This window comes from Anomaloglossus baeobatrachus, chromosome 5 (assembly GCF_048569485.1).
Source record: "Anomaloglossus baeobatrachus isolate aAnoBae1 chromosome 5, aAnoBae1.hap1, whole genome shotgun sequence".
Lineage (NCBI taxonomy): Eukaryota > Metazoa > Chordata > Amphibia > Anura > Aromobatidae > Anomaloglossus > Anomaloglossus baeobatrachus.
The window spans coordinates 437,366,083-437,389,162 of record NC_134357.1 but is presented as its reverse complement, the minus strand read 5'-3'; the positions used below and the strand labels follow the sequence as shown (position 1 = coordinate 437,389,162).

The window sequence follows — 23,080 nt, the reverse complement described above, 5'->3', positions numbered from 1 at the left end:
CGCACATGTGACCGGTGCTATTAAAACGACCTATGTGCGATCTCGGCAGATCGCATCTGCCATCTGGCGTGTCACATCGCTAGCGATGTCGCAGCATGTAAAGCACCCTTTAGTCATTTTCTGATTAAAGGGACCCTGTCAGGTCCAATATGCACCCAGAACCACGAGCACTTCTGGGTGCACATCTCTAATCCCTGCCTAACCGTCCCTGTATACACTAGCATAGATAAAGAGATTTTAGAAAAAGTATTTCTAAAGATCTTTTAAGGTATGCTAATAAGCGAGACTAGTCCCCTGGGCATTAGATCCCCTGGCTAGTCGGCCCCATTAGCATGTTAGCAGGCCCCTGTGGGCGTGGTATCATGCTAATGAATGTGCAGCGTCAGAGGATGATCTCTCTCACCTCTCCGCTGCCATCGCTGCCCGACACTGGATTTCGGCTTAGTGCGCATGACCCCGGAGGTTCGGACAGGCGCACTATGAAGCCCGGTGTACGTGTCCTGGCTTAAAACTGAAGTAGTGTGCATGAACGAAACTCTGGGGTCATGGGCACTGAGCCAAAATCCAGCGTCAGGCGGCGATAGCAGCGGAGAGGTGAGAGATTATCCTCTGATGCTACGCAGTCATTAGCATGTTACCACGCCCACAGGGGAGTACTAACATGCTAATAGAGCCGACTAGCCAGGGAAACTAACGCCCAGGGGACTAGTCCCCGTGCTCATTAGCATACGATATAAGATCTTTAGAAATACTTTTTCTAAAGATCCCTTTATCTATGCTAGTGTATACAGGGACGGTTAGGCAGGGAATAGCAATATGCATTGTAAATAATGTAGTTAGAACAAAGTCTATTCTTGAAAAAGTCTTATGGCGCTCATGGTTCTGGGTGCATATTGGACCTGACAGGTTCCCTTTAAGTAAAAGTTAGCTACTGCCTCACTAGTGAATATGTTTTTAGCTACAGGCTAAAAAAATATATAATTTTATGGTCTATTAACTGAGATGAAGAAACATTAGAATGAGACATTTCTGATGGACAACACCACCACACCAGATCAATGAGCGGGTTCCCTCGCCGTGATCGTCTGCCAGGGAGAACTAAGGGAGGAAAGGGGAATAGCCTCTCCATGACACAGTAACAGGAGCCATAGTCTATGTATTTCTTTACATTTGTTACTATAGTATTGCAAGCGAGACACCCACATAACATATACATTTTCTTTTATGGGGTATTTAGGAACCCACTGTAAAATTGTATATTAACCCTTCAGCGACACATACAGTGGTTTATAATAATTGTCATTTTAAACAATTAAAAGGGAAGGTGTCACCAGATTTGGCCCCTATAAGCTGCAGCCACCACTACTGAGGGCAGATCAAAGTACAGTAAAGCGTAGGCGCGAAGAAAGGTTTAAAACAGCCTGTGCGTGCGCAATACAATACTTTGATCTGCCAACAGCAGGGCAGATCAAAGTGCGCCTGCGCAGGACCACAATGCCGGCCTGTGTGGATGACGTAGGATATGTAATCCATAAAGGGTTGGGTAGAAGGAGGACGGCGATCGTCGCAGAGAGGAGGCACCGGACCGGAGAGCAGCGACACCCATCAGATTGGACCACCCTATAGGTGAGTATTATAAAAGTGTTTTTTACATTATACAAAGCGGCCTGGGCTTTTATATACACCATCGAAAGCTGTATATAAGGGCTCACAGGTGGTGGCCGCAGCTTATAGGGGCCAAATCTGGTGACAGGTTCCCTTTAACAGCAAGGAAAATAAAAATGGCCATAATGCCTTTATTTTAAATAGCTTTTATGAGAAATGCCGCTGCTCCAATAATTGCTGCAAATCTGAAATATACTGGAGGAGAGATTGTTATGCCGATCATTTCTAACATAAGTTCGCAATTGTGAAATGTATTTTGTACATATCGCCACCTAGTGGTTAACCTAGTTTCTTCTTTGCTCACAACTCCACACAGTGTGGTTCATTTATGTATTTCAGTAAAAATGCTGATGAAAACAGGTGCGAGATAGGATTCTCCTGTATTACAGGAATGAAAGGGACTAAGCCATTACAACTGGATACAGGACATCCTGGAGGCATCTAATGCCCTGGTCCACCTGTACCCAAGACCCACTTCAGGCTCCTTTGTTACTGAGGTGTTAGGATTTACACAATTTTTTTTCCTGTAGCTTTCTTCACCAGCCCTTGTAAGGCTCATATTTCTTTCCTTCTGGTTTGTGCCCATCATACAATTCTCGCACGTGAAGTATAAGTTCTTCAGCATTCTCCCCAGTCAAGGCGGACACTGCGACGATTCTGCCTTTAACCTTCTCCTGCAGAACCTCCAGGGTCTTTCTTGCATTAGGAAGGTCCAATTTGTTGGCTACAATGACATGGGGACGAAGTAGAAGGCTCTCGTCAAATTGGCCCAGTTCATACTGTAAAGAGCTGAGCTGGGTCCATGGCTCTGGGTGTGTGAGGTCAAGCACATAGAGCAGAATCCGACACCTCTCAATGTGCCGGAGAAAGGAAAGTCCCAGACCTCGATTTTGGTGGGCTCCTTCTATGATGCCTGGAACGTCCGCCACTAGGATGCCAAAAAGAAAAGTTGTAGGTTGGTTTTATGACCTAAAGCGTTACAGACAATGATAATATATCTCTCTGTAGTACTCTATGCACAGAACACAATTAAGAACAGAGTCCATATATAAAGAAAGTAGAGACACCATTACAGAACCACCAAGTGCCTAAATTTGAGGTTGGAACAGAAATGTTTAAAGTTACTTCTAAGCATCAATATTTTATATGGAGCAACAATACTGATACCTTTTGTACTATATAAACTTCTTGTTTTATTAAATGGTGATCTCCAATAGTAAAAATTGTACACAGTAAGTGATGGATCTGGCACCGCTAATCTCAGGGATTAATATTAGAGGTCAACAGAGATTACACAATTCAAACCCAAAAGCAAAGAAGGAAGCTTTATTAGGGTCACTCACATGCTATCTGCTCATAATCCTGGTAATTGATCACCCCGACATGAGGATTGAGGGTGGTGAAGGGATAGGCAGCCACAGCGGGACGGGCATTTGTAAGAAGGCGCAGCAAGGATGACTTACCGGCATTAGGAAATCCCACCTGAAATCAGAAGACTGTTACATATAGCTTTCTTCCTGACTATTAAAATAAAAAATAAAAATATAATGACATTAGTCCAGTTAGAAATACTGGGCTGTTGAGGGGACTGGGTCACATCCAAATTTTCTACTAAAATAGTTCTCTCTCTCATAAAATCATTCCGGGGGGGCAGAAACGGGGGTTCATTTGTCGCAAATATTATGACTTTTGAAAAAGCTGTAAGTGATGAATAAAAAAAAGAAAAGTCTGGAAATTCTAAACTCAGACAGCAAACTAAAATAAACAACGGATGAAAACATGACTGTACAAAAGATGCAAATGGAAAGATGAATAAAATGCAAATTAAAAAAAATTGTAAAAAACACTAAAACCTTGATAAAAAAAAGCACAAATGCCATAATGAATCGGACCCAATATTTTTGCATTAGCTTGAAGAGATCTGATCTTTTTCATGGCTGCTCCTCGATTCAAACCACTGACCCTTTTCTTAGGAATTACCCTAATACACACTGAGCTATTAGGAAATGTGAGAACAGGTTATAATTTGTAGTATACAGGAAGAAAAAGATTTTTCCACTACCAGGAGCAAAACAGTAACAATGTAGTGACATGACAAGAATCTGCATAACTAATCACATGCTAAATAGTTGCACGTCAAATTTATGTATGAGATAGCCAAGATGATTGTCTCTAAAATGATGGTAGTCTCACACGCAAAGCTATAGTGGATTGTCTATATGCATAGCATAAATTCATTGAATGTATAAATATCTGGATGTATAGACAGTATCGTTACTCTGCTTCAGGTATAGCTGGCGTCATGGAAGCCACATAATAGTTCATTACTATGTGTAAGGTTGATGTAGTCCTTCATGTGCCGGACTGGTATAACGCTGTTCACAAAGTCAGCTGTACCATGTTTGATTTGTGTTAATAAAACAAAGTTTAAAAAAAAAAAAGGCTATAGTAGATGGTGAGATGTGAGCCCGAAAGTCAAAAGTTCAAAAATTGACAAGGGGACTTTACACGCTAGCGATATCGGCACAAAATCAAACTCCCCCGTCACTCGGCTTACCTGCTCTGCTACGTCGCTCTGGCCGGCGATCTGCCTCCTTTCTCAGGGGGCGGTTTGTGCGGCGTCACAGCGATGTCACACGGCAGGCGTCCAATAGAAGTGGAGGGGCGGAGATGAGCGGGACATAACACCCCCGCCCACCTCCTTCCTTCCGCATAGCCGGTGGAGGAAGGTAAGGAGATGCTCCTGCGGTGTCACACACAGCGATGTGTGCTGCCGCAGGAACGACGAACAAAATCGCTAATGAGAGGTAAACGAATTTTTGGTTCAGGACGACCTCTCCGCGGCAAACGATTTTGGCCGCTTTTGCGATCGTTTTAGGTCGCACATAAGTGTCACACACTGCAATATCGTTAATGACGCTAAAACATTAACGATATCGTAGTATGTAAAGCCCGCTTTACTCTATTGTTTGTCAATCTATATAATGATGTTTGTGTTATATACCGACATGTGTGTTATACACTGACGAGTGTGTTATCACGACGTGTGTGTTATATACTAACATGTGTGTATGTTACATAGTCATGGCCAAAAGTGTTTGCAGTCTTCAAATTGTTCCAGAAAATTCAGTATTTCTCCCCGAAAATTATTGCAAATACAGAAAAAAATACAGGGGGGAAAAAAAAGGAAAGTTTGACATAATATCACATAAAACTCAAAAAATGGACCAGACGAAATTGTTGGCACCCTCAAATTAATATTTGATTGGAAGAAATAACTGCAATCAATCACTTACTATAACCATCAACAAGCTTCTTACTCCTCTGACCTGGAATTTTGGAGCATTGCTGCAAATTGCCCCAGGTCTCTCATATTTGAAGTTGCCTTCTCCCAACAACAATTTGACGATCTCTCCAGGAGGTGTTCAATGATATTTAGGTCCGGATCCATTGCTGCCACTTCAGAACTCTCCAGCACTTTGTTTCCATCCATTTCTGGGTGCTTCTTGAAGCATGTGTGGAGTCATTGTCCTGGTGGACACAAATCCAGCTTTCTGACACTGCGCACTACATTGCAACCTAAAATCTTTTAGTAAATCTATAGATTTCATGATGCCTTCGACACAGTCAAGGCACCCAGTACCAGAGGCAGCAAAACAACCCTCAAACATTTTTAAACCTCCACCATATTTGACTGTAGGTACTGTGTTCTTTTCTTTGTAGGACTCATTCCATTTTTAGTAAACAGTAGAATGATGTGCTTTACCAAAAATATCTATCCTGGTTTTATGTGTCCACAAGATGTTATCCCAGAAAGATTTTGGCTTATGTACATTCTGGCAAGCTGCAATCTAGTTTTTTTGTCAGCAGTGGGGTCCTCCAGGATTTCCTGCCATATCATTGATTTCATTCAAATGTGGGTGGAGGTGGATAGTTTGCACTGATAATGATCCACCCTGAGCCTGCAATACAGATTGATTTTCTTTGGAACTTGATTAAGTCTGTTTAATCACCATCCGGACTATTCTGTTTTGCAACCTTTCATCAATTTTTCTCTGCAGTTCACATCCAGGGAGATTAGCTATAGTACTATGGGTTGTAAACTTCATGATTATGTTGTGAACGTGGACAAAGGAACATCAAGATCTCTGGAGATGGACATGTATGCTTCAGATTTTTTATATTTTTCAACTATTTTGGTTCTCAGGTCCTCAGACAATTCTCTCCTCTTCTTTCTGTCCTCCATGCTTAATATGGCACATACAGAAACACAATGCAAAGACTGAGTCAACTTCTCCCCGTTTTATCTGGTTTCAGGTGTGATTTTCATATTGCCCAACCCTGTTAATTGCCACAGATGAGTTTGAACGAGCATCACATTCTTGAAACAAAGTTGTTTATCCACAATTTTGGAAAGATGCCAACAATTTTCTTCAGCCCATTTTGGGGATTTTATGTGAAATGATGTCCAATTTGCCTTTTTTTCAGTTTTTTTTGTGTTGTTCCAATACAAACAAAAGAAATAAACAGGTGTATGATAAAACATGTGTAATTGCAATAATTTTCTGGGAAAAATACTTCATTTTCTCGATCAATTTCAAAAGGTGTTGGGAGCATTATTGGAGATTTTGCATTGGATTGTTGGAGATTTTGCATTGGGGTACGCAAGTTTCAAGTTACGCCAATGAATAGACAAAACACAGAAGAGACTGCACAGAAAAGAAAAAAAGACAGACAGCATATTAACCCTCACCATGCCAGCATGAGCCATGGTTTTCAGTTCCAGATGCAGGCACCGCTCTTCTCCTGGCTCACCCGGTGTGGCCATCACTGGAGCCCGGTTCTCATTGCTGAGGAAGAATCTGTTACCTTTTCCTCCGATTCCTCCATAAGCCGCAACAAACTCATCTCCCGGTGTGGAGAGGTCAGCGAGGGTCACCCCTTTCTCCTTCACCAGTGTTCCCACGGGGACCTGACGACATACAGAGACACCCACTATGTCATCATGGGAGAGATTATAACTCATGCCAATGATCGGCGTCCTTCCTTCTATCCAATCATATTACAAGATATCCCCTCCTCTATTACATACATGTTAAAGGGATTTTCTGAAGATACGATGTTTGTAAGGGCAGATAATCATGTTATCCATCTCACATGTATCCATCTACCCTGCTCACCTTAATATACAGGGTCTCACCACTCTTTCCATAACAATTACTGCTACGCCCACGTTGCCCTGGAAATCCTTGGTACACCGGAGCAATGGAGGAAAGAGACTTTACACAATGGTCCACTAGGGGAAAAACAGGAGACATACTGACATAATCTAGAAAATTTTATTCACAGCTATTGTGCAGGTGCCAATAATGCATATGAATCACTGAAAGTGATTGAAGAATTCATGTATAGGTGAAACACTGGTGGATCAGACTACAAAATATTCGTTTGTAGTCTGTTACCATGGAGACACAGGTTATGCATTAAAGCTATATATAAAAACAATAGATTTTTAATAGGGATGATTTACTTCATTTCATAATTTTATCATCAGCGACAAAAAAAATTATGGCACAAAAGTACACATATCGGTTGGTCATGATTAGTGATCAGCGAGCACTACCATGCTCGGTACTCGAAAGGCGCAGTTGGTGCTCGGATGGGTGTCAGTTGAGTACTCAAATATAATGGAAGTCAATGGGGAACTAGACCATTTTTCTGGAAGATTTCCCAGAAAAATGCTCAAGTCCCTCATTAACTTTCTTATACTCAGTAACACAAGTTGCGCTCATCTAAGTATCCAAATGCTCGTTACGAGTACCGTGCACCCGAGCATAGAAGTGCACGCTCATCTCAGGTCATGATTTATCAATGATGGTACGATTAGTCCACAACACTGATAGTCTGTTACCTTTGAATATCACGTATCCTCCATTTCCACCATCTCCCCCATCTGGACCTCCAAACTCCTTCCTTGGTTCACTGTGAAAGCATGTAACTCCGTCTCCACCAGCGCCTCCCACCACGCGGACTTTACGGTGATCGACAAAATAACGAGTCTGGGAGGAAAACAGATATAAAACAATTGTTCTATATAGGAAAAGCCACCAAATATGAACTTGTAAGGATATTTGGATTTCAGAATTGGGTGGATAACTCACCAGCTTCTTCTCAGACACATCCCTCTTGCGTCTGATTAAGTTCCGGGGCTTGGCACACAGGCAGGATCCAGTAGAGAGAAGACGGTGTTGTGAGACCGTGGAGACTAACAACAAGTCTTGAAAACTTAGAGTATGGGAAGTAACAGCCCTGCACAGTGGTAACGTATGAGTGAGACCCCGCAGCCGGGCCAACGACTGCATGATCGGCATGGCTACCTGAAACATAAAATGATGCAAAGAATACCAGTCAGGATACAAAGAAAATACATAAATGTAAAGATTGAGTCAACTTCTCTCCGTTTTATCTGGTTTCAGGTGTGAATTTCATATTGCCCATACTTGTTACTTGCCACAGGTAAGTTTGAACGAGCATCACATGCTTGAAACAAAGTAGTTTACTCACAATTTTGTCAGGCCCATTTTTGGAGTTTTGTGTAAAATTATGTTCAATTTGCATTTGTTTCAAACCCCAAACTATTATAGTGGACAGATTAGATATATAAATTAAACATTGGAAAGAAGGGAATTTTGTTTACTTACCGTAAATTCCTTTTCTTCTAGCTCCTATTGGGAGACCCAGACAATTGGGTGTATAGCTTCTGCCTCCGGAGGCCACACAAAGTATTACACTTTAAAAAGTGTAACCCCTCCCCTCTGCCTATACACCCTCCCGTGCATCACGGGCTCCTCAGTTTTGGTGCAAAAGCAGGAAGGAGGAAACTTATAAATTGGTTTAAGGTAAATTCAATCCGAAGGATGTTCGGAGAACTGAAACCATGAACCAAAAGAACAATTCAACATGAACAACATGTGTACACAAAAGAACAACAGCCCGAAGGGAACAGGGGCGGGTGCTGGGTCTCCCAATAGGAGCTAGAAGAAAAGGAATTTATGGTAAGTAAACAAAATTCCCTTCTTCTTTGTCGCTCCATTGGGAGACCCAGACAATTGGGACGTCCAAAAGCAGTCCCTGGGTGGGTAAAAGAATACCTCGATAAAAAGAGCCGAAAAACGGCCCCCTCTTACAGGTGGGCGACCGCCGCCTGAAGGACTCGCCTACCTAGGCTGGCATCTGCCGAAGCATAGGCATGCACCTGATAGTGTTTCGTGAAAGTGTGCAGACTCGACCAGGTAGCCGCCTGACACACCTGCTGAGCCGTAGCCTGGTGCCGCAATGCCCAGGATGCACCCACGGCTCTGGTAGAATGGGCCTTCAGCCCTGAAGGAATCAGAAGCCCAGAAGAACGGTAGGCTTCAAGAATCGGTTCCTTGATCCACCGAGCCAAGGTTGACTTGGAAGCCTGCGACCCCTTACGCTGGCCAGCGACAAGGACAAAGAGCACATCCGAACGGCGCAGGGGCGCCGTGCGAGAAATGTAGAGCCGGAGTGCTCTAACAAGTGCAAATCCTTTTCACATTGGTGAACTGGATGAGGGCAAAAGGAAGGTAAGGAGATATCCTGATTGAGATGAAAAGGGGATACCACCTTAGGGAGAAATTCCGGGACCGGACGCAGAACCACCTTATCCTGGTGAAACACCAGGAAGGGGGCTTTGCATGACAGCGCTGCTAGCTCAGACACTCTCCGAAGTGATGTGACTGCCACTAGGAAGGCCACCTTCTGCGAAAGGCGTGATAGAGAGACATCCCGCATCGGCTCGAAAGGTGGTTTCTGAAGAGCAGTTAGCACCCTGTTATGATCCCAGGGTTCCAGCGGACGCTTGTAAGGTGGGACTATGTGGCAAACTCCCTGCAGGAACGTGCGGACCTGCGGAAGCCTGGCTAGACGCTTTTGAAAAAACACGGAAAGCGCCGATACTTGTCCCTTGAGAGAGCCGAGAGACAAACCCTTGTCCATTCCGGATTGAAGGAAAGAAAGAAAAGTGGGTAAGGCAAACGGCCAGGGGGTAAAACCCCGATCAGAGCACCAGGATAAGAAGATCCTCCAAGCCCTGTGATAGATCTTGGCGGACGGTGGTTTCCTGGCTTGTCTCATAGTGGCAATGACATCTTGAGATAACCCTGAGGACGCTAGGAGCCAGGACTCAATGGCCACACAGTCAGGTTGAGGGCCGCAGAATTCAGATGGAAAAATGGCCCTTGAGACAGCAAGTCTGGTCGGTCTGGGAGTGCCCACGGTTGACCCACCGTGAGGTGCCACAGATCCGGGTACCACGACCTCCTCGGCCAGTCTGGAGCGACGAGGATGGCGCGGCGGCAGTCGGACCTGATCTTGCGCAACACTCTGGGCAGCAGTGCCAGAGGAGGAAATACATAAGGCAGTCGAAACTGCGACCAATCCTGAACTAATGCGTCCGCCGCCAGAGCTCTGTGATCTTGAGACCGTGCCATGAATGCCGGAACTTTGTTGTTGTGCCGAGACGCCATGAGGTCGACGTCCGGCGTTCCCCAGCGGCAACAGATCTCTTGAAACACGTCCGGGTGAAGAGACCATTCCCCTGCGTCCATGCCCTGGCGACTGAGAAAGTCTGCTTCCCAGTTTTCTACGCCCGGGATGTGAACTGCGGAGATGGTGGAGGCTGTGGCTTCCGCCCACAGCAGAATCCGCCGAACTTCTTGGAAGGCCTGACAACTGCGTGTGCCGCCCTGGTGGTTGATGTACGCGACTGCCGTGGCGTTGTCCGACTGTATGCGGATCTGTCTGCCCTCCAGCCACCGATGGAACGCCTTTAGGGCTAGATACACTGCCCTTATCTCCAGAACATTGATCTGAAGGGAGGACTCTGTCGGAGTCCAGGTTCCCTGAGCCCTGTGGTGGAGGAAGACCGCTCCCCACCCTGACAGACTCGCGTCCGTCGTGACCACAGCCCAGGATGGGGGCAGGAATGATTTTCCCTTCGACAAGGAAGTGGGAAGAAGCCACCACTGAAGAGAGGTTTTGGCTGCCAGTGAAAGAGAGACGTTCCTGTCTAGGGACGTCGACCTCCTGTCCCATTTGCGGAGAATGTCACATTGAAGTGGACGCAGATGAAACTGCGCAAAGGGAACTGCCTCCATTGCTGCCACCATCTTCCCTAGGAAGTGCATGAGGCGCCTCAAGGGGTGTGACTGGGTCCGAAGGAGAGAGTGCACCTCTGTCTGCAGCGAACGCTGTTTGTCCAGCGGAAGCTTCACTATCGCTGAGAGAGTATGAAACTCCATCCCGAGGTAAGTCAGTGATTGGGTCGGTGTCAATTTTGACTTTGGGAAATTGATGATCCACCCGAACCTCTGGAGAGTCTCCAGAGCAATGGTCAGGCTGTGTTGACATGCCACCCGGGAGGGTGCCTTGACTAGGAGATCGTCTAAGTAAGGGATCACCGAGTGGCCCTGAGAGTGTAGGACCGCCACCACGGATGCCATGACCTTGGTGAAGACCCGTGGGGCTGTCGCCAGGCCGAAAGGCAGTGCCACAAACTGAAGGTGTTCGTCCCCGATGGCGAAACGCAGGAAGTGTTGATGCTCTGGTGCAATCGGCACATGGAGATAAGCATCCCTGATGTCGATTGAGGCTAGGAAGTCTCCTTGGGACATCGAGGCGATGACAGAACGGAGAGATTCCATCCGGAACCGTCTGGTTCTCACGTGTCTGTTGAGCAGTTTGAGGTCCAGAACGGGGCGGAATGATCCGTCCTTTTTTGGCACCACGAACAAGTTGGAGTAAAAACCGCGACCACGTTCTTGAATGGGAACGGGAATCACAACTCCTTCTGCCTTCAGTGTTCACCGCCTGAAAAAGTGCATCGGCTCGCTCGGGGGGCGGAGATGTTCTGAAGAAACGAGTCGGAGGACGAGAGCTGAGCTCTATCCTGTAACCGTGCGACAGAATGTCTCTCACCCATCGGTCTTGGACATGTGGCCACCAGGCGTCGCAAAAGCGGGAGAGCCTGCCACCGACCGAGGATGCGGTTTGGGGAGGCCGAAAGTCATGAGGAGGCCGCCTTGGAGGCGGTTCCTCCGGCGGTCTTTGGAGGACGTGACTAAGGCGGGCTTTGCACACTGCGACATCGCAGCCCGATGCTGCGATGCCGAGTGCGATAGTGCCCGCCCCCGTCGCAGCAGCGATATGTGGTGATAGCTGGCGTAGCGAAAATTATCGCTACGCCAGCTTCACACACACACTCACCTGCCGTGCGACGTCCCTGTGGCCGGCGGCCCGCCTCCTTGTTAAGGGGGCGGGTCGTGCGGCGTCACTGTGACGTCACACGGCAGGCGGCCAATCGGAGCGGAGGGGCGGAGATGAGCAGGATGTAAACATCCTGCCCATCTCTTTCCTTCCGCATATCCTACGGAAGCCGCAGTGAGGCCGGTAGGAGATGTTCCTCGCTCCTGCGGCTTCACACACAGCGATGTGTGCTGCCGCAGGAGCGAGGAACAACATCGGACCGTCGCGTCAGCGTAATCATGGATTACGCCGACGCTGCACCGATGATACGATAACGACGCTTTTGCGCTCGTTAATCGTATCATCTAGGCTTTACACACTGCGATGTCGCATGCGATGCCGGAAGTGCGTCATTTTCAATTTGACCCCACCGACATCGCACCTGCGATGTCGCAGTGTGCAAAGCCCGCCTTAGACCGCCATGCAGAAGAGTTCCTCTGGCCCTTCTCTGACCTGTTGAACGTGGAGGATTGGGACCTGGCTGAGGGCCGAAAGGACCGAAACCTCGATTGAATTTTTCGTTGCTGAGGTCTGTTTGGTTTGGACTGGGGTAAGGACGAGTCCTTTCCCTTGGATTGTTTAATAATTTCATCCAATTGCTCGCCAAACAAACGGTCGCCAGAAAATGGCAAACCGGTTAAGAACTTCTTGGAAGCAGAGTCTGCCTTCCATTCGCGTAGCCACATGGCCCTGCGGACTGCCACCGAATTGGCGGACGCTACCGCTGTACGGCTCGCTGAGTCCAGGACGGCGTTCATGGCGTAGGACGAAAAGGCCGATGCCTGAGAAGTCAAAGACACAACTTGCGGAGCAGAGGTACGTGTGACTGCATTAATCTCAGACAGACAAGCTGAGATAGCTTGGAGTGCCCACACGGCTGCAAAGGCCGGAGCATAAGACGCGCCTATGGCTTCATAGATGGATTTCATCAGGAGCTCTATTTGCCTGTCAGTGGCATCCTTGAGCGATGAGCCATCTGCAACTGATACTACGGGTCTAGCCGCCAGTCTAGAGACTGGAGGATCCACCTTGGGACACTGAGCCCAACCCTTAACTACGTCAGGGGGGAAGGGGTAACGTGTGTCATTAAGGCGCTTAGTAAAGCGCTTGTCCGGAAATGCTCTGTGCTTCTGGACAGCATCTCTGAAGTTAGAGTGATCGAAAAACGCACTCCGTGTACGTTTGGGAAACCTAAACTGGTGTTTCTCCTGCTGTGAAGCCGACTCCTCTATAGGTGGAGTTGGGGGAGAAAGATCTAGCACCTGGTTGACGGACGTTATAAGGTCATTTACTATGGCGTCCCCTTCAGGTGTATCAAGATTGAGAGCAACGTCAGGATCAGAGCCCTGAGCTGCGACCTCCGCCTCATCCTCCAGAGAGTCCTCATGCTGAGACCCCGAACAGCGTGATGAAGCCGGGGAAGGTTCCCAGCGAGCCCGCTTAGCCGGTCTGGGACTGCGGTCCGTGTCGGAGTCCTCCCCGTGGGACCTAGGTGTCACCCCAGGAGCACTCTGCTGCACCGACCAAGAGGGGCCTGGGGGCGATGAACTCACAGTGCCCGGGGCCTGTGTGACCGATCTGGACTGCAAGGCTTCTAGTATCTTAGCAGACCATCTGTCCATAGACTGAGCCATGGATTGTGAAAGCGACTCAGAGAGTTTCTCAGCCAAAACTGCAAACTCTGTCCCTGCCACCTGGACAGTGGAAGCCGGCGGTTCTACCTGAGCCGAGGGTCCCACCAGTGCCCGAGGCTCCGGCTGAGTGAGTGCCACAGGGGCCGAGCATTGCACACAGTGAGGGTAGGTGGAACCTGCAGGTAACATAGCCGCACAAGAGGTACAGGTTGCAAAATAAGCCTGTGCCTTGGCACCCTTGCTCTTTGCGGACGACATGCTGTAGTCTCCTCTGAGAGTGATCACTGAGGGTATATAGCCAAAAGCAAAACAATGCGGCCGAACAGAGAAAATGTATACAAATATATATATATATATATATATATATACACTTCGGCACCCAAGGGGGGCCAGCACCGGGTAACCGGTGTGGCTTACCGACCGCCCAAAGCGGTTGTGTGTCCACCAGATTCCCTGCCTGGGCCTCCCAGAGCTGTAGAGCTCGTTCTGAAATCCTCCACCGGCAGAAGTGATTGTAAATATGGCTGCCAGAGCTCTCAGGGGAGGAGGGAGCCGTGGGCGTGACTAATAAAGTGCGGGAACCTGGTGCCCCACAGTGCTCAGTGAGGGGGGAGGAGAACACATAAGTATGCTCCAGCCCTCACTGCCGACGTCCAGTCGACCGTCCCGCCCTTACCCCTGACTGGCAGGCCCGGGGGCGGGAGTTATGGTACTAGGCCGCAGAAGCCGGGGACTAAATTTAATAACGCGGCCGGCAAACAGGCGCGGTCGGCGCGGTAGTCCCGGTCGTCACAAAAAAACAGCAGCCGCTGCAGCGTCTGTAACACAGGCGCTCCATGCACCGTCCCCAAGGGGACACAGAGTACCTTATAGATGCAGGGCCTGTCCCTGATGATACTCAGTCTCCTGTCCGTCAGATTCCCCCAGGGGCTGCGGAGGGAGCCCGGTCCCAGTGAATGGTGACCGGTTAGGATCCCACTTCTCCCAGAGCCTCTAAGGGATGGGGAAGGAAAAACGGCATGTGGCTCCAGCCTTTGTACCCGCAATGGGTACCTCAACCTTAACAGCACCGCCGACTTAGTGGGGTGAGAAGGGAGCATGCCGGGGGCCCTGTTAGGGCCCTCTTTTCTTCCATCCGATACAATCAGCAGCTGCTGCTGACTAAAATGGGAGCTTGAGTGAATGTGTGCCTCCTTCAACACAAAGCATAAAACTGAGGAGCCCGTGATGCACGGGAGGGTGTATAGGCAGAGGGGAGGGGTTACACTTTTTAAAGTGTAATACTTTGTGTGGCCTCCGGAGGCAGAAGCTATACACCCAATTGTCTGGGTCTCCCAATGGAGCGACAAAGAAAGATGCTTCTCTTTATTAAACTGAAATATCCTGGCTTCTTTACTTCCTTTTTGATATTCTCGTGATTTTGCCATGGCCACGAGATAAAATTTGATAGCAATATCTCATCAAGAACATCACCTTTCTATTTTGATGACATGCAATAATAATATGCTAGATGAGAGCTCATCTCTCCCTTCTCTTTTTATTTAGTTACTATTTAATGAGTTTGTCTATGATTTATTTTTTTACTATGGTCCTCACAGGGAATCTGTCTGCAGGTTTTTGCTACCTCATCTGGGAGCAGCATAATGTAGGCAAAGAGATCCTGAAACCAACGATGTATCACTTAGATTGTGTCACAACCGCTGCACCCAGTAATCTAAATTCTTAGCTGTGGGATGAAGCAGAGCTGAGAAAGCTAACCCCACCCACATCAGGCTCTCTATGTACATAGTTTATTGGCAGTGAGCTGCTTATCACAGGAGGAGGCATGGTCAAACAAAGGCTAGTTACATGTTAAAGGGAACCTGTCAGGTACAATATGCACCCAGCACCACTAGCAGTTCTGGGTGCATATTGCTAATCCCTGCCTAACAGTCCCTGTATCTAGTAGCATAGATAAACAAATCTTTAGAAAAAGTATTTCTAAAGATCTTTTATCGTATGCTAATGAGCGTGGGAACAAGACCCAAGGGCGTTATATCCCCTGACTAATAGTAAAAAGAAAAGAATTTCAACTCACCCCTCTTCACCCCTGGTTCCACCGCCAGCACAAGGAAAACTCCCTGACCCGGACGGGAACCGACAAGATCCAAAAAGGGAAAAATCCAGCGTCTCATGGAGAACAGGAGGAGATTAAAAAAAATGCAAATTTTATTAAGTCCATTTAAAAGTGTATCCGTATACAACACACCGAGGGACACAAGGAAGAAAGGACAAGAGAGAGGACTATCCTATGCGGTTCAACCTTACGGTCTTCAGGCCCCGTTACATGCAATGACATCGCTAACGAGATGTTGTTGGGGTCACGGAATTCGTGACGCACATCCAGCCTCGTTAGCGACATCGTTGCGTGTGACACGTACGAGCGACCGCTAACAATGCAAAATATTCACCAAATCGTTGATTGCTGACACGTTGTCCATTTCCCAAATGTCGTTCCTTGTTTTGGACGCAGGTTGATCGTCGTTCCTGAGGCAGCACACATCGCTACGTGTGACACCCCAGGAATGAGGAACAACACCGTACCTGCATCCTCCGTCAACGAGGTGGGCGTGACTTTCATGCGGCTGATCTCCGACCCTCCGCTTCTATTGGACGCCTGATGTGTGACGTCGCTGTGACACCGCACAAACACCCCCCTTAGAAAAGAGGCTGTTCGCCGGCTACAGTGACGTCGCTAGGAAGGTAAGTATGTGTGACGGCTCCTAGCGATATTGTGCGCCACGGGCAGCGATTTGCGTGTGACGCACAAACGACAGGGGCGAGTGCTTTCACGAGCGTCATTACTAGCGATGTCGCTGCGTGTAAAACCCCTTTAGTCATGGATTGCACAATGTCTCAAGAAGAAAATTACTTAAAGCATATGCAAAAATCGTTACAGGATCTTTCTGGATTGTCAAACTAGGTACGAGGATCCCACATGGCATGAACACCAGACAAGATTTAATCACTTAATATGCATAATTATCTACTTGTACATGTGGTTCATTTATGTTCAATCTATTTTTATTGTGAAACATATCATATCATCCAAAACATATAAAACAAGATACCCAACATGACAATTACTGTTAGTTGAATAGTAAAGAGGTCAAATATTACCAAGTAATGCGCAATATTCAGCAAAAGTCATATCAGATCAGATTCACATCAGGAACACAAGGAAATAAACAACCTTATATCTGTAAAACAACTGCACGTATTTTATGGAATATTTGGGTTGTTAAATAACAAGAAAGGGATTCCCAAGACTACCGGTATATAGGTATAGATCAAGCACACCATATACCCCTGTAGTATCCAGGTACATGTAGTTCATTTATAATACACTTTAGTTTTTCCATGTCTTCCAATATATATAGGAATTTAATCAGTTAAAGGGAACCTGTCACCAGTTTTATGGCCTATAAGCTGTGGCCACCACCAGTGGGCTCTTACCCATACAGTATATACAGTATTCTAACATGCTGTGTATAAGAGCGCAGGCTGCTGTGTAGAATGTAAAAAACACTTTATAATACTCCCCTAAACCGGTCGCTGCGGTGCTGGTTGGCCAGATGGGCGGCGCTGTTCTCCGCGACCGGCGCCTCCTCTCTCAGCCATCTTGCTCCTCCTTCTTCTGAAGCCGGTGCGTATGATGCGTCCACGTCATACACACTCGCCGGCACTGAGGTCCTGTGCAGGCGCACTTTGATTTGCTATCAAAGTATTGTAGTGCGCCTGTGCAGGACCTCAGTGCCGGCGAGTGTGTATGACGTGGACGCATCATGCACACCGGCTTCAGAAGAAGGAGGAGCAAGATGGCTGAGAGAGGAGGCGCCAGTCGCGGAGAACAGCGCCGCCCATGTGGCCAACCAGCACCGCAGCGACCGGTTTAGGTGAGTATTATAAAGTGTTTTTTTATGTTCTCACAGCGGCCTGGGCTCTTATACACAGCATGTTAGAATGCTGTATATAAGAGCCCACTGGTGGTGGCCGCAGCTTATAGGCCATAAAACTGGTGACAGGTTCCCTTTAAAAGAGAGGGAATAAAAAAATGAAAACATAATTAATAAAATATAAATAATAAAAAAAGTAGAAAATCTTGTTAATATACGATTAAATTTATGGATCTTAATATCCCTCATACAAAGTGCATACTCTCTCCATTTAATTGGTTTCTTCTTTTTTCTGTCATCCAACCAAAGTAATTGATAATCATCACTGTTTTGTAAAATATTTTTTTATTTTTCATCGCATTGTTTGTGCAGTTGTTCACGATGTATTTTTGTCTCTGTGATTCACGTATTCATAGTGCGGTTTTTACACAATTTTAATTTTAACTCTAATTAGTCCAACCTCTCCTATGACGTATTTTGCATATGCTTTAAGCAATTTTCTTCTTGGGACATTGTGCAATCCATGACTAACACCATAAGGTTGAAACGCGCAGGATCGTCCTCTCTCTTGTCCTTTCTTCCTTGTGTCCCCCGGTGTGTTGTATACGGATACACTTTTAAATGGACTTAATAAAATTTGCATTTTTTTAATCTACTCCTATTCTCCATGGGACGCTGGAATTTTCCCTTTTGGATATCCCCCGACTAGTCCACCCTCTTAGCATGGCAGCACGCCCACAGGGGCGTACTAACATGCTATTCAATGAGTGTCACAAGTGGTGCTGCGCATACCTGTGTCCACTGTGACCGCGCTTCCGGAGTAATTGAGTTAGATGCGGGCTATCACTATGTATGGAATGGGGGTCATTTAAAAGTGTGGTTCACCCATATTTTTTATTTTCTAGATCGATATATTGAGAAACAGTGTTTCTCTCAAATACCTTATGTTGGCAATAGTGCCTGTGAGAGGCGCTGTTCCCCATACCGGACCTCGGGGATCTGGTGACGTCACGTCAAGTTCCTGACACCGCGGACAGCCGTAGCGTCCGTGAGTAATGGGTTGTAGGCGGTGTTTCACCGCTCGTCACAGCCCATCAGCTCCCTCCTCCCTCACAGCAGAGCACTGCAACCAGGAGACACTCTGGGCTGTGACAAGCGGTGAAACACCAACCATTGCCCAGTGACTCAGGAAGACTGGGGCCGGCCGCAGGGATGTGATGTGATCCGGAACTTGACGTGACGTCACCGGATCCCCGAGGTCACAGAGCGGGGATCAGCGGTCTGCAATAACGCCTCTCACAGGCACTATTGCCAACATAAGGTATTTGAGAGAAACATTGTTTCTCAATATATCGATCTAGAAAATAAAAAATATGGGTGAACCAACCCTTTAAGCCTTTCAATAACATACTTCGTTGCCCACTTTCATGCCCATTTTTGTGCCAGATTAGCATTTTTGTAACTGCCTTTAAAGGGAACCTGTCACCACTTTTTTGGACTATAAGCTGCGGCCACCACCATTAGTGGGCTCTCATATAGAACATTCTAACATGCCGTATATAAGATCCCAGGCCGCTGTGTAGAACATAAAAAACACTTTATAATATTTACCTAACGGTCGCTCTGCGGTGGAATAGGGCCTAATGGGCGTCTCCGTTGTCCGGTGCCGGAGCCGCCTCTTTCGGCCATCTTTGTGCTCCTTCTTCTCTAGCCGCAGTGCATGACGGGTCCGACGTCATCCACACTCTCCGGCATTCCTGCCCTGAGCATGCGCACTTATAGGGCAGATCAAAGTATTGTAGTGCGCCAGCACAGGACCTCAGTGACGGTGAGTGTGTATGACGTAGATGCGCACAGGCGTCAGAAAGAAGATGAAGCTAGCCGAAAGAGGCAGCACCAGCACCGGAGAATGGAGACGCCCATTAGGCCCTATTCCACCGCAGAGCGACCGTTAGGTAAGTATTCTAGTGTTTTTTATGTTGTCACAGCGGCCCAGGCTCTTATATACGGCATGTTAGAATGCTGTATATAAGAGCCCGGTGGTGGTGGCCGCAGCTCATAGTCCAAAAAAGTGGTGACAGGTTCCCTTTAAGTGTATTCACATCAGGGCAACTCGCTGTGTTGTATTTTATTGTTGTGATTTTTAATTATTGTTGTTAAACCTGTAAAAAAAAAAAAAAACCCAGAAAATAAATAATTGCTGAATAAGACATTTGACAAATATGAAAACAACATCCGCATCGTCTTAAGACGGAGGTTTCATATGACAAAGTGAAAAGTGTCTGTAGCTGCGACCAGCTGGAGACCACAGGATACAGATCTGGGGGGTCCTCCAGGACTTGGGCCATTCACTCCCAGCAGAGGGCTAGTGACAGTGACTTTATTATTACAGGAAATAAACTTTCTATGAATGCAGATATTGCATGCACCACATCATGAGTGCGAACAACAAGTACCAGGTCGGCTGGGCAGATTATGCCCACTGCAGCCGGGCAAGCACTGGCCTCAGGTATAAGTATGGAGTACACAGCCATGCTGGGCTCGTTCATCTCACTACTACTACATCGCCAGCGAAACTCATATGGACGCCACAGATGTTCTCCTGCGCCATTGCTGCTCACCTTCCTGCCAGTCCCATCTTCCACACACTTTAACTAATCTGCAACCTCGCCTGTCGTCGTCGCCGCCGCCATTTTCTTGAAGCAGATTTGCACTTCGCAAACATGGCCGCGCCCCTGTGTATAGAGACAGAAAGATGCAAACCGATCTACCTCTAGCGGCTGTAATGTGAACAGGAAGTACGTCATCACAGGACCGTCCCCGAATGTCCTGCGATGTACTCTGTGTGCGCAGGCGCAGATCATACTGGAGTTACCTAATTATAAAAGAAAGATATTATTCATAAGTGGAGCTATTATTAAAAGAAGCAATTTACTTATCTACCCAAATGTGCACAGGCATTAAAAAGAATTGACATCTTTGAAGCAATTTTTTTAATAGCCTTGCCATTAATCCTTTCACAACCTTTTTGTTTTGTTTTTGGTGTTTTTTGTTTTTTTTCGTTTTTTCCTTCCCTTCTTCCAAGAGCCATACTTTTTTTTTGTACAATGTTGCCGAATTGTACTTTTGAATGACACCATTCATTCTGTGTCATATTGTATTGGAAAAAAGGAAAATAAAAATCCAACTGCAGTGAATATAAAAAAAAAGGGCAATTCCATGATTTTTTTTTTTTATCTATTTTTTTTTAATTTCTCAGGCTCACTATATGGTAAAACTGACCTGGTAATAAGATTCTCCAGGTCAGAACGAGTTTGTAGATAACAAACAAGTCTAGTTTTTTATTTTTATTTACAAAACAATTTGTTAGAGACCACATCACATTTGAAGTAATTTTGAGAAGCCTAGGTGACAGAAAATACCCAAAAGTGACACCTTTCTAAAAACTGCACCCCTCAAACTGCTCAAAACCACATCCAAGAAGGCTGTTAACAGGAGCAAAACGAAATTAAAATGTTACTTTAGCCCCAAATGTTGTTATTTTTTTCACAAGAATAACAAGAGAAAATGCACCATACAGTTGTGCAATTTTTTTTAAATACGCCTGTTTGGGTGCACAGTAGGGCTTGGAAGATAAGGAGCACCATTTGACTTTTGGAGAGCAAAATTGACTGGAATAGATAGTGGACGCCATGTTGCATTTGGAGAGCCCCTGATTTGCTTAAACAGTGGAAACCCCCACAATTGACCCCATTTTGAAAACTACATCCCTCAAGGAATTTTCGCTTCACAGAATTTTATAATGCTGAACCATGAAAATTAAAAAAAAAAAAATCACAGTTTTTCTACAAAATGTTGATTTAGCCCTACATTTTTAACTTTGGCAAGAGTAACAGTAGAAATTGCACATTACATTGTGATCTGCAATTTCTAAGAGACTACATCAATCCCATACATGTGGTGGAAGACTACTGTTTGGGTGCACCACAAGGCACGGAAGGGAAGGAGCGCTATTTTGGATGGAATAGATTGGGGACACCATGTCATATTTGAGGAGCCCCGGACATTCCAAAATAGCAGAAACACACATAACTAACCCCATTTTTTAAACTAAACCGCTCAAGGAATTAATTGTATCAACTAAAATGTTGTTTTGGCCCCAAGTTTTTAATTTTCAAAAGGGGTAATGGGAGAAAACGAATGATACAATTTGTTGTGCAATTTCTCCTGTGTACACCAATACCCCATATGTGATCAAAAACTACTTTTCAGGCCCCCTTCACACGTCCGTGATACACGTGCGTGTTTGGTCCGTTTCCGTATATACCGGAGACACGGCCAAACGTGCACCAATGTTAATCTATGATTGTGGTCACACGTGCGTTATTTCATTATGTCCGTGTGTGCGTGTCCGTGATCCGTATGTGTTTGCGTTTTGCACGGATGCATGTCTGTTATCTGCACGGAGCACGCACACGTGGACACAATGAAAGTCTATGGGTATGTGCACACACGTTAGTAAACACGTATGCATATACCTATAGTCCGTGTCCGTTTGGTGTTTTTATTTTTAGTGATGTCGGCTATTCTTTCTATTTCTGTGTATGTCGGTCAATCTCCCTGAGTCCGTCAGTCCGTCTCTCTGTCGGTCTCTCTGTCCCTCTCTCACAGTCTGTCAGTCAGTTTCCCCCCCTCTCTCATACTTACCGTTCCCCGATCTCCGGCGCAGCGCTGCACGGCATTCACACTGCTGCGGCGGCTTTTACTATTTTGAAAAAGCCGGCCGCTCATTAAACAATCTCCTATTCCCTGCTTTCCCCGCCCACCGGCGCCTATGATTGGTTACAGTGAGACACGCCCCCACGCTGAGTGACAGGTGTCACACTGCACCCAATCACAGCAGCCGGTGGGTGTGTCTATACTGTGCAGTAAAATAAATAAATAAATAATTAAAAAAAAACGGCGTGCGGTTCCCCCCAATTTTAATGCCAGCCAGATAAAGCCATACGGCTGAAGGCTGGTATTCTCAGGATAGGGAGCTCCACGTTATGGGGAGCCCCCCACCCTAACAATATCAGTCAGCAGCCGCCCAGAATTGCCGCATACATTATATGCGACAGTTCTGGGGCTGTACCCGGCTCTTCCCGATTTGCCCTGGTGCTTTGGCAAATCGGGGTAATAAGGAGTTATTGGCAGCCCATAGCTGCCAATAAGTCCTAGATTAATCATGTCAGGCGTCTATGAGACACCCTCCATGATTAATCTGTAAATTACAGTAAATAAACACACACACACCAGAAAAAATCCTTTATTAGAAATAAAAAACACACACATATACCCTGGTTCACCACTTTAATCAGCCCCAAAAAGCCCTCCATGTCCGGCGTACTCCAGGATGGTCCACTGTCGCATCCAGCGCTGCTGCATGGAGGTGACAGGAGCTGCAGCAGACACAGCCGCTCCGGTCACCTCCACGCAGCTAATGAAGACAGCCGTGCGATCAGCTGAGCTGTCAGTGAG

General features: G+C 46.5%; 1 protein-coding gene across 1 annotated transcript; it reads right to left on the bottom strand.

The window, feature by feature from the left end:
- Positions 1–866: 866 nt before the first annotated feature.
- Positions 867–20,284, bottom strand: MTG2 (mitochondrial ribosome associated GTPase 2). The gene is made up of 7 exons (XM_075350399.1): positions 20,182–20,284; positions 7,827–8,042; positions 7,577–7,724; positions 6,846–6,961; positions 6,419–6,637; positions 3,009–3,147; positions 867–2,593 (listed from the first exon to the last, which is right to left on the bottom strand). Exons 2-7 carry the CDS (start codon positions 8,034–8,036, stop codon positions 2,202–2,204), a joined length of 1,224 nt encoding a protein of 407 aa, XP_075206514.1. The 5' UTR covers positions 8,037–8,042; positions 20,182–20,284; the 3' UTR covers positions 867–2,201.
- Positions 20,285–23,080: the final 2,796 nt, after the last annotated feature.